Raw genomic sequence first — 13,069 nt, forward strand, 5'->3', positions numbered from 1 at the left:
CCCTACTTTTTACTTTTATTTTATAATTTTTTTTTTTTTTTTTGTCAAAATTTTGCAAATTAAAAGCAGTGATATTTTTTGGAACAATCAGATATGTATACCCACTAATTTGAAATACTACCAAATATTTTATTCTTTTATTTTTAAACATTTTTTGTTTATATATATATATATATATATATATATACCCACTTTAATAGCAATTTTTTTTTTTTTTTTTCTCTATTTTAAAGAGGTAATAAGTTTTATTTTTATGTATTTAAAATGAAAAAATTTGTTTCATTTATCCATATAGTAGTACATATGTATAACAACGTAGAGGTTACATACGTATATATACTCAGTATGCATTATGAAAAGCCGATAAGACATCTCCATTATGTTAAAAATAATCGAATTTTCCTTTACATTCGTTTATACGATTAAATTTAATAAAAAAAAAAAAATAAAAAATAAAAAGGAATGGAGATTAATGCAAAATGGCAAAGTACAGCTTGGTACAACAAATAAACAAATGGGAGTTTAAACAAAATTAACGAAAAAATTGAAGTAAAGCACATACAATAAACAATTTTAAAAGAAGTTTTATGTCGTGGAGTAATAAAATGGATGTTGACGCATAAGAGCACATTCGCACGTTAGCCCATGTAACAGCAAAAGGGTAATATATACACATATATACATACATACATACATACATACATGTGCATATACATTACACACATAAATACATATGCATATAACTTACATGTAGTGCGATGAGATAGACCTAGCAAATCCTGACCAGGCGAACAACTCGCCTTTATGTACACCCAAAGTATTTTAACACAAAAGGTGAACTAGGCTCATTCGAGTTACCACCACTTCCATGTGTAAGGGTTTATATACACACATTTATATGTAGAGGCGTACTCTTCTGCACTGGGGGTGGCTCCCTCCCCCTTCCCCCATAAACAAACTAAAAAAAAAGAGGAGTGCAACGAATGTCCACGACATAATGATAAATATGCGGCGCGTATGACTTAACTCTGACAACATTTGAAATAGCTATTTCCCAGTTAGTTTTATTTGTGTAGTAATCCTTAAGAGCTATTTTAAATATTTCCAACAAAACGTATTGAGCAAATTTAAGACTAACTGGGATGTTGTTACTTAAATATAATTGTTTTTTTCCCTTCTCATTATACTCTTCAAACATACAATTACATTTATCCAAATTGACCTGGTTAAGATAACGCAAGCTTCCCTCCTGTTCACACGTTATACTTTCATAATTTTTCCCTGACTCAGATAAATATAAATCTGGTATACAATTTATATTAACTTCTTCTTCCCTGGTACGTATGTAATCATATGTACGAACAGTAAATGCAAAATTATCATTAAACTTGTTTTCTCCTAAACCGTGAATATGTAGTACCCCTCCCTCTTTATCATCAAGTAGCTGAAATGCATTGGTCCATGCTTCTGTACTCTGTGGTAATAAACCTAATAAAATACGATGACATTTCCTTACTATATTTACATTATTTGATATTAAAAAGGAGTTTTGTTTTATTATATATAAATTCTTTTTTTTTATGTTATTGATTTTTATAGACTCTTTTAACAATTCTAAAGAATCTTCATTAATATCACATGCATAATAATTATTTATCTTCTCATCTCCAATGAACTTTAACAAAGGGAGTGTAAAATACCCTACACCACAAAATAAATCAACAACATTTTCTTTTTTCAAATTATTATTTCCACTTAAGTATATATTTTTCATTCTCTGCTTCTCTGAACCATTCCCTGAACAAAACATACATTTACTTAGATCTAATTTGTATAAAACATTGTTTTCTGTATGTATAGTTTCTAAGCTTGTCCCGTGTACCAACCGTATTTTGTTCTTTCGAAGCGCGCCCTCAACTCTTTCGTACACTGCGATAGATTTTATCTTGTTCTCCCTACGCGTTTTTCCCACTACGTTGGTAACATTTACCTCGTTTGTAATATTTACCTCGTTTGTAACCTTTACCTCGTTTGTAACCTTTACCTCGTTTGTATCTTTTACCTCGTTTGTGTCTTTTACCTCGTTTGTATCTTTTACCTCGTTTGTATCTTTTACCAATTCTTCCTTTTTTGCCACTTGCTCCTTTTTAACAGTAGAAAAATTTATCAGTGCCCCCTTCTTCTCATACGACCACCTCGCAATCGTCGACACGAGTACATGGTGCCTATACTTCACCCCACAGTTTGATACTATACCTCTTTGCATACATCTGACACCCCCCAAGGATCCTCTCAATCCATGTTTTTTTTTTTTCATTACATGTATAAATTTGTTGAAAGTATTATTATTTCTTTTTAACCATAGGAAATGATTTTTTTTTTTTTTTTTTTTTTTTTTTTTTTCTTCGTTCCTTTGAACTCTTTCTCCATTGCAATCATTAAAAATGTTCTTTATACCAACCCAAAAATTTTCAACTTCTTTTACAAAATATTTGCATTCATACCATTTCATTTGTAAGGTCAAATGATTGAACTTCATTTTATCACGTCTGCGGGGTACCCGCTTACTTTTTTTCTCACACTTTTTATTCATCTGCATCATCCTCATCCTCATCCTCATCTTCATCTTCATCTTCTTATACGCTTCATACAACCTAACTACCGGTTTTAAGTTCTCATGGTGAAATATTAGAATGCTCCCTATAACTTCATACTTAGTGTGAGCTCTTAATATTAATTCCCTTTCCGAACTGTTTATATAACCTTTTATCCTATCATCTACAAAATTTTCGAACATCTCCTTTAGTTTATTTTTCAAGCTGACCTTTCGTTTCTCTCTTTTAATATTCAACTGTATGTACAAAAATTCCCCTTCTCTACACACACAAGTTTTATCCGCAAGTAACTTCTCCTTAACATATTCATAATTTCTTAACAACTCAAATTTTTTTTTAATTGGTATAAAAAAACCTTCTACGCTCAAATTATGTGCATTCCCCTGCCCTGAGAAATAAATTTTTCGAGATTTATCAAAATTGTTTATATCTTCTAAAAACATTTTTATTTCTTTTACGCGCCTTTTATCCTTTACAACTATGTACAGCTGTTCACTGGGTAAAATTCCATCTTTTAATTTTTTGTAATTCACTCCAACCATACCATTAGTTTTTTCCTTTTTCACCCCCGTTTGAGAAAAAGCGTAAGATCTGCTTAACTGCACTTCATCATTACGAGCTATGTAAGCAGTTAAGCGTTCTTCACTGGAAAAACTGTTTCCCCTGCTACTGCTTCTACTTCTGTTACTTCTTCTACTTCTGTTACTGCTTCTACTTCTGTTACTGCTTCTACTTCTGTTACTGCTTTTACTTCTACTCCCCATCCCCTCTTCCCTGTTTCCTTTCCCTGATCCCGTAGTGCTTCCTTTCCTATTTGCACCACTTTCACCATTTTTTTCGTCTTCTTCAGTCTTCTTTTCCACTCCAGGGGGAAAGGAGTACTCCCCATGCACGTCCTCAATGACCCTGAAAGGGCCGTCCTCACTAGCGCTAACATTGTGGTCCACTCTGGCACCATCTGCCTCTATATTTCCATCCTTTTTAACAAATTTCATAACGACATTCCTGAAATCGGCATATATAGGCAAGTCGAAGAAGCTTCCAAACGTGAAAACCGTCAAACCACCTCCAATTAAATACACCATATAGTTGTTACAAACAATTTTTGCCCTTACATACATACATAGAAAGGGAAAATTTCCTACGTAATACCATTTATTTTCTTTCATGTAGAACAACCAAATATCATTTATTGTTCTGTGGATGTTTATTCCTCCTATTAGTAAAAAAAAATTGTGGTCAACTAGACAAGAACAATGAGAAAATCTGCTTAACGGGTAGAAATGCTTTTCATCTCCTTCACATTTAATAAAAAAAAATATATTTTTTTTTATATCATATGTGTATAAAAAATTCATATTTCCTTCACATCTCATTATGACATCAACTAGACAGTTTCCATATTTATTCCCATTCATACTACTACTTTTACACACATGATTTTCATGAGCTCCTTCACTCTCCTTCATTTCGCTGTAATACCCCCCAATAAGGTAAATAACCTTCTTCCTTCTATTATATATCATCGAATTATTTTTAATAAAGAGGGCCGCTTTTTTACCGCTTGAGCAATTTGGACAATTTGAGCAATTTTTCTTTTTCCACCTAACAAAAGCACTGCTAGTGTCTTCATTTACAGTTATTTTACCCTCCCACATATCGTTTAATACTTCATTCACATCCGTTATACCACCATATGTATAAAATATGTAAATGCTATTACCACGAGTGTAATCGCTATTATTGTTACCGTTACTGTTAGTTTCTTTTTTTTTTTTTTTCTTAATTCTTTTCACAAATACACATGAATGTCGAAATCGGCTACAAGGAACCTCATCCGTTGTGTCATGGTTTCCCATCATTAGTAAACCTGAGCGACGGCTAACTTTACCACCACTTACATTATGCCCAATTTTGGCCAGTATCCACGAATTACTTTTGATGTTATATAACCACAGTTCGTTTGTGCAACTCCGCGGGCTTTTCCTTCCTCCAAATATAAAGGCATAATTTTCATCCAAATGTACAAATGTGTGATATACCAATGACGGTAATACAGTGTCATATACCATCAATTCTTTACTTCCTATATCGTAAATTTTCAACTTGTTATTTCGCACACCTTTTGAAAAACCTCCAAATATATAAATTTTATTTTTGTGCATGAACATGTCATGTCCCCACACAAAAAAATTCTGCACATGCCATTTACTGGAAAGAATTTTCCATTGCAATAATTCCTTTTCTCCGCAATTTAAATTTTTATTTATTATATAACCTTCATCTGAAATAGATACATCATACTTACTTAAATTTGTTTCTTTTTTTCTCTTCTTTTTTATATCCTCTTTATTATTCTCATAATTCATATCTACATGTATTGAGGCAGTAGTTTCCACCTCATTAAGCGAATTTTTTTTTTTTTTTTTTTTTTCTTCACCTGCACATGCAAGGTTTTTTTTCCCCCTCTCATGATGACAAAGTTCACATTTGGAAAAAAAAATATGACGGTTATAATTGAATGAGCACTTATTTTCTACGTACATTTCTTTGTAGCAATTATAAAAATGAACCAATTGCAATAAATTTTTGGTCATTTTATCATTACATATACTAATTAATTGAACTATTTTCCTTTTTTCTATTGTATGGTCATTCCCTAAAAAGTGCTCTAACCTCATTGATCCCCTAATTGCAACGATTACGTACTTATTAAAGTTCAATATTCCGCTTTGTTTTAAACCAGAATACTGAGCTACTTTTAACAATTTCAATGCATGTAATAAATTAATGCATTTAATATGAATGATAAATGGTTCGAATTTTATATAAACATTTATGCTTGGTTTTTTCTTCTCCTCTCTATGGAATAGTTTTAATTTCTCGCTATCCGTAAAGCTATTCATCGAGTTGCGTACATTTTTGTATTCTTTTCTGCATACTTTACTGCATATTGTACTGCAAGTATTTGTGTATTTTTTTCCTTTTCCTGGACTTGTACATTCAGTCTGATCAATATCCTTATGAGGGAAAGGACCAACTACATCATTTGGAAATATTTTTTTTATTAAAATTTTTCGTATCTTATTTGCATCATGCTTCAAGTTTTGATGCATATGACACGAATAATATATATGGACCTTTTTTTTGTGCATTTTTGTTCCTTTACAATCACATAAGGAATGATGATCATTTACATTTTTACCTTTCCATTTATAACGACACTTCTCATTATCAGAAGAGTGTTTCTTTGTTTGTTCTTTTCTATTTATTATAAAATTTTGTTTTAAATAAGAAAGGAATATTTCATTTGTGCAAATCTTTTCTTTTTTAAAACTATTTTTATCAATATCACATTTGTCTAATTTTTTACCTGACTCAAAATCGATAAGACTATTTTCAGAATGTTCGTCATTTTTTCCAACTTCACCAAATATTACAGTTCTACCTGAACAACAGGAACTTGTGAAGTAATTTTCATTTTTGTTAATTTCATAAATACATGGATAAATCAGCAGATCAATACTTTTCTTAATAGATTTATCATCTTTATTATTATGTACTTCTTTTTTTTCTATTATTCTTTTTATTTTTTTTTCTATTTTTCTCAAGTTGTTATATTTTTTTCTTTTATAGCTTTCAAAATTAGCTGTGTCATCCTCCTCCCCACCAATTTTCTTATACTCATTGTATATATTCAAATATATGTTGTATATATTATGGTTGTTACTATTTTTATAAATATCTGTGTATCTACACAAATCAACTTCAGACTTAATAACCTTTAACACTCTATTTTTTTCCTTTAAAAAATTTTCCATAATAAATTCATAATAAACACATAATAAACAACGTTTATCATAAAAGTGGCACACCGTTCGTTCGACATGCGTGGTTCACACGTTTATATATATATATATACGAGCTAATTCACGTTTACTTTTGTTCTCTACATGTAATCAGTACTATATTATCCTTTATTTTAAGCTTTAAGTAGTGTTCATGTTTTCACATATGAAAGACTTTTTTTTAAATATATTTATAGCAATCTTTTATTATTTAAAAATGTTTCAGAAAAGCGTAATTCGGTATATGTTACATACATACATATGTATATATATACGTAAGCATATATAATCGCGTTATCGTAACACCCTATGAACACGTTTAACATTATGATGATATATTTTTTTCAATTCACATGTAATGATTTTCACGCTCAGATAATCACAAATTCTTCTCCTTTCTAATATTTAGCAAAACTTTGGCGAATGTAGGTAACAAACGTTTTGTTAAATTAGCTATTTGTTCGCAATTTTTTCTCCCTTTTGTTATATGCACATATATAAATAATATATATAATATACATATACATACATACATACATACATACATACATACATACATACATACATACATACATACATACGTATATACATATACATACATATATGTACATGCCATTAAAAACATACAAATTTTTTTTAATACAGAAGAATATTTATCTTCATTTGAGTAATTATTTAAAATGCTTATCAAATGAAGAGGTACCACTTGCAATCCTCTTAGAATTACTTTAATTATCGAGCTATTTTACAATCATTATTTTATATTATGCAGATAACAAAAAAACATTTTTTATTCGTTATTATTAATTATAAGTATACACTCCAAAAATTAATGTATTCAAAAGGTAGTAAAGCGTGATAATCTTCTTTTTTTCCATTTTAAAGAAACGTATTTTTTTATTAAACCATAATTATTCATCGTAAGCAAAAAGCTCGTAATACAATTTTTAAAATTAGCACAAAAATAGGCTCATTTTTTTTACCGTAATATTTGTCATGAAATGAATAGGCCCATATTTACATACATTTTTTATTTTATTTATTTTTTTTTTTAAATATTACCAGTTAATATTATTTAAATTAAACACAATATGTTTCTTATTTTGTTTATTTTATTTACCTGTTTATTTTGTTTATTTTATTTATATAATTATATATTTATTTATATGTTCATTTATTCATTGTCTGTTTAATTCTTTTTTTTTTTTTTTTTTTTTTTTTTTGTAACAAATGATCAATATTTTATTATATGTACAATTTACGTGGGGATGACGAAAAAAGAAAACTAGGTCATTTATTTAAAATTCCAATAATTCACAAGGAATGGGTAAATAATTGTTATGTTTCTTTTCTTTTTCATGTGACATTTAGTTTTATGAAAACAATAATATATGTATATATATGTACATATTATATTTCATGTATGTATGAGAAGATAAAAGTTGTACAAATATGTATTATATGTATATTTATCTGTAAGTACATATATTACTATTGTTCATATACATGTGATCATTTTATACATGTATATTTTTTATTTCTTTGTATATTTCTGCATGTTAATAAACTATTTTTTTTGGTGAATTATTTTTTTTTAAATACTACTTTTTCTTACCTTTCTTTATATAAAGGGGTTTTAAAAGTTCTGATTCCTCGGTTCAACATATGGATAACGTTTAATTCCCTCTTAAAGTTATGAACAGGATATAAAAAATACTTTCACATTTTTAAGAAAAATTTATATATATACATACAAGTATATGTAAAGATTTTTATATTATTATAAAAATATATATATATATATATATATATATATATATATATATATATATATGTATTTATATGTATATAAATAAAATTTTATATTATTATTTTGTTACATTTCCAAACAGTTACCGTACTTACGAACAGTTAAATGAGATTTTTTTATTTTTTACATAGTATGTATGTGCTTGTATATATATTATCTTTATATATATATATATATATATATTTTTTTTTTTTTTTTTTTTTTCCTGTCGTGTTAATAAATTAATACCATTTTGTCATTTATTCCATGATTGTTAAAAAAAAAATGTATATATTTTAAATTATGTAAATGTATATATATATATATATATATATATATATATATATATATATATATATATATACATATATATATACATGTTTTTAAATATAAACTTACATATATATGTTTATAAATATAAGTATACATTTATATGCTTATAAATACATGTTTACGCGTATTTGCTAATAAATACTTGTTTACTGTATATGTTTATAAATATTTATGGCTATATGTACATGTATATTTATATATGAATGTGTTTGTATATTATATATATAATATTTTAATATCGTAATTAGTGAATACTGCGCTAATGATTTTATGAAACTGTTGTATATTAAATAGGAAAATTATATTAGAGAAAAAAAGAAAAAATATACCTAGCAAATATTACAAGGATCTTTACAATTTTCTTTTAAATTTTAAAAAGGAATGAGAGAAAAATACATATGTTATATGTATATGTGATACGTTAATTAACATTTTGACGTATTATATATATATTTATATATTCGTATATACGTAAATATATGCACAGAAATACATATATTTGAGCGTTGTTTATTAAAGACTTTAAAATATAAGAATTTTTTTTTTTTTTTATTATGCTATTATCAATTATTTTTAAAAGGATAAAAAATATTTTTTTGTTCCAAAACACATATTTACCATACGTATATAGAGATGTCTGGAATTTTTTTTTTTTTTGAAATCAGACAAAATGTATATCATAATATTTAAGGAAAAAAACAGAAAATAACTAATTAACTTATTTTTATTAGTATTACTTTGGCAAATATGTGTATGTAAAAGTGTATGTTTGTGTATATATATATATATATATGTAAAGAACATATATATGCGCAAAGGAGGAATGTTATTTATTTTTTTTTTTTTTACCTATTAAAATATTTTTAAACATTCTAACGAAAAACATTTTATAAGGTGCATATAGTTACATGTAGGTATAATTATTTCGGGGCGTATTCCCAATATTACATATTTACACTTTTGCATATATACACTTTGGCGTTCCCCCATTTTATGTCTGTTTAAGCATATATAGGACTATATATTTAGACTTTTGCACAACTCGCATTTGCGCATGTTGATGTGTATGCATGTTAATATGTACACATTCATGTGAAGACATATAAATTTAATATTTGACATTCATATTATCTGTGCATACGTACGATATTTTCACATTTATGCTCAAGTTACCCCTTACTGCAGTATTTTTTTTTTTTTATTTTTAAAAATTACGGAGAATACGGTTGATATAAAATTTTGTATTTTTCGTATGTCTTTTTGTATGTGTCGTTTGAAAATAATTCGAATGAATATTTTGAATTCAGTGAAAAGTACAGAATTAATTTAGAGAAGAATTCTTAATCGTCTTTTTTTTTTTTTTTTTTTTTAAAAAAAAGAGAGGAATATAAAAAAAAAAAAAAAAGCATAAAGGGAATTTACGAAATTTTTAAAATATTGGTATCTTTATGTAAGCAGTATATAAATTTATCCGTTTTTAAGTAATTATGAAACTGCTTGTTAAGTGTGATTATCTTCTGACTTTACATCGTTTTGTGTATATATAAATATATGCATAATTATTTTGAATAACTTGGAAATTATGTAAAAGCTGCAGTGCGTTTTAATTCTGCTATGTTACTACTTCAATAAATATACATTTTAGCATACGTTATATGATATTATATGTGATATTATATGTGATATTTTATGTGGCATTTTATATGGCATTTTATATGACATTTTATATGACATTTTATATGACATTTTATATGACATTTTATATGACATTTTATAAGACATTTTATATGACATTTTTTTAAATCTTTTTCATGCATCTTTTGACACCTCTTTGACTTGTTACTTATGTTCAATTTTTTTTTCTTATTGAAGTCTCACCAAACCATCTTTACATAACTCACCTTTTTTATTTTTGACTGCCTCATCCCCCCCACACACACACAACAAAAAAAAAAAAAAATTTTTACGTCATTTACATTAGTAAGACGGGCAAGCTCTTAAGGGGACAGGACTCCCTCATTTAATGCAGAAAAGTATATTGTAAATATTTCGTTTTATATAGTAATAATTAATAGGAGTAACAAAAAGAATATGGTGGAAGAGAAATCTGATGAAGATGAGAAAGTTATAACAGGAAAAAATGTAATTTATAATAATTTTGAAAACAAAGATTTTTTAAACAATTTTAGAAGTTCACTTGAAAACATTAAAAACCTGAACAAATCAGGCGAATTTTCGAATTGCTCAACATTCAGTAAAAAAGTAGATATTAAAAATTTTGAGAAAAAATATTTTAAAAAAGAAGACAAAAGCAAGAAGAATAAAAAATTTATAATACATTTAATACCTTCAAAGAATTCAAATTTTTATAATTTTTTAAAAAAAAAAAAAGAAGAAGTGTTAAATAAATATGGCAAGGATGACACGTATAAATATGATATTCACATAAGCCTAACGGGTTACTTTTTTTGTGACAATATAAAAGTGTTCATAAAAACATTGTACATTTATATGTTTTATTATGTAAAATTATATTATGCTTTTAAAAATTTTTCATATACGCACTTGTTTTTTCATTTATCGCACAAGTATGTTAATGGTAGTTGTGGCAATAGTGCACTATTCATAAGAGAAAAAAGAAGTCTAGTCAATTTTAACAATGGTAAAAAGAAGTCAAGACAGATAAAACATTATCTCTCATATTCACACCAGTCGCAACAGAAGAGAAATATAGCAGTAGTAACAAAAAATGACAACAAACACATATCTATTTTAAATGGTAAAAATGATGAAAGAAAGGATAATACCTTATATGAAAGGAATGTTATAACTACGAATGATGGATATGTAATTATTCCTATCCTGTGTGAATGGATTAAACGTATTTTTGAAAATTTCAATTTTTTAATAAGAAGTGAAAGTTTTTTATCTTCCAATAAATGCAAAACAAATGTAAAGGATAATATACATCTTAATTACTTATATAAAAATTCCATTATCTTAAAGAAAGCTAATGAAAATCATAACGGTGGTTATAATAGCAAGAATTGTTTACTTGTTAAAAATATCCCATTAAAAAACAATTGCCAAGGAATAGAAGAAAAAACGAATATAAAATCTTCATATGAAGATGGTATAAACTCATGCGGCGCTAGTAACTCTGATGAGCAACAACTATTATCGGTTTGTGTAACTCCCCATGGGAAGGTGAATATGAATATGGATAGGAACATGGATATAAATACTAATATCAATATCATAAGAACTGCAAGTCATTCAAAAACACTTTCTGGCCATGTTGTTGGATGCAACACAAGAAACGAAACCGACGAGACCAGCATTTGGGATATGAATATAGAGGCACCCCGTTTGTCCACAAGCAATGAAACTGTAAGCACAGATAGTTACATGGAAAGTTGCACGGACAGTTATGCAGAATGTAACAACAATGGTCATCCAAAAAGAATAAAAAGAAAAAAACAACATAATAATAGTAGGAATGACAAAAAAAAAAAAAATAATCCTTTTAAAAAAGAAGAAACTAATAAAATAAAGTATCAGTATAATAATGCGAAAGTGAACCTTTGCGAATTTCGTATAAAAGACTGCAATCATATATCACTTGCATCGAATAGAAATAATAAAGACGTCCAAAATGATATTGCTTATATGTATAAAGATATGAAGCATCATTTTTCTAGCTGTTATTGGGACCTAGTTATGTTTGAATATAATGAAAGTATATTCCCCCAGGAAAGAAAAAAAAATAATTTTTTAAATGAAATATTCAGGTTTAAAAATTTTGCTATCTCGTAATTTTGCCCAGATAAGACACACCCAGTGTATATATAAATATATGTACCATAATGTACTTTATTAACACGTTCATCTTATGCACATATATATTGTTTTAACCCCGCCATATACGTGTATGTATATATATATATATATGAGTGTGTGTGTGTGCGTGTATATACATGTGCATATACTGATGAACAGAATGTGCGCACGGAGTAATTATGATTTTGCCATTACTTCCACAGGCGTTTTGGTAAATCATTAAATAGCAGAATTGCAAATATGTTATCGATTAAAAAAAAAAAAAATGCGCGCATTGGCTCCTTGTCAATATGTACATACATATATATATATATATATATGTGTGTGTATTTTGTGTATGGCTACCTCATGTGTGGACACATGTTTATAGTTGAGCATACATACGCACATAGTTTCCTAAACGTGGTGTTAGGGTTGTGTATGTATGTGAGCACGCATACGCGCAGTCGGTTAGTTATATATGTGTATATAAGTTCATGCATATATATGTATGTGTATATATATATTTATGTGTATGTATATACATATGTATGTTTCTCCGAATTTACATTCTTTGCATTCATTAATTACATTTTTCTTTTTTCTTCTTTTTTTTTCTGTATGGTCTTATGGCTTTTTTAAACGAGTGGCAAAAATGATAAACT

The 13,069-nt window shown here is 27.4% G+C and overlaps 2 protein-coding genes across 2 annotated transcripts; one reads left to right on the plus strand and one right to left on the minus strand.

Moving 5' to 3' along the window:
* Positions 1–958: 958 nt before the first annotated feature.
* Positions 959–6,436, minus strand: PmUG01_06010100 (conserved Plasmodium protein, unknown function; the record flags this gene model as incomplete). Its single annotated transcript, XM_029003663.1, has 1 exon — positions 959–6,436. The coding sequence occupies one exon, from the start codon at positions 6,434–6,436 to the stop codon at positions 959–961; it is 5,478 nt and encodes a 1,825-aa protein (XP_028859760.1).
* Positions 6,437–10,676: 4,240 nt separating this feature from the next.
* On the plus strand, positions 10,677–12,401 carry PmUG01_06010200 (conserved Plasmodium protein, unknown function; the record flags this gene model as incomplete). Its single annotated transcript, XM_029003664.1, has 1 exon — positions 10,677–12,401. One exon carries the CDS (start codon positions 10,677–10,679, stop codon positions 12,399–12,401), a length of 1,725 nt encoding a protein of 574 aa, XP_028859761.1.
* Positions 12,402–13,069: the final 668 nt, after the last annotated feature.

This window comes from Plasmodium malariae (assembly GCF_900090045.1).
Source record: "Plasmodium malariae genome assembly, chromosome: 6".
In the NCBI taxonomy this organism is placed as follows: domain Eukaryota; phylum Apicomplexa; class Aconoidasida; order Haemosporida; family Plasmodiidae; genus Plasmodium; species Plasmodium malariae.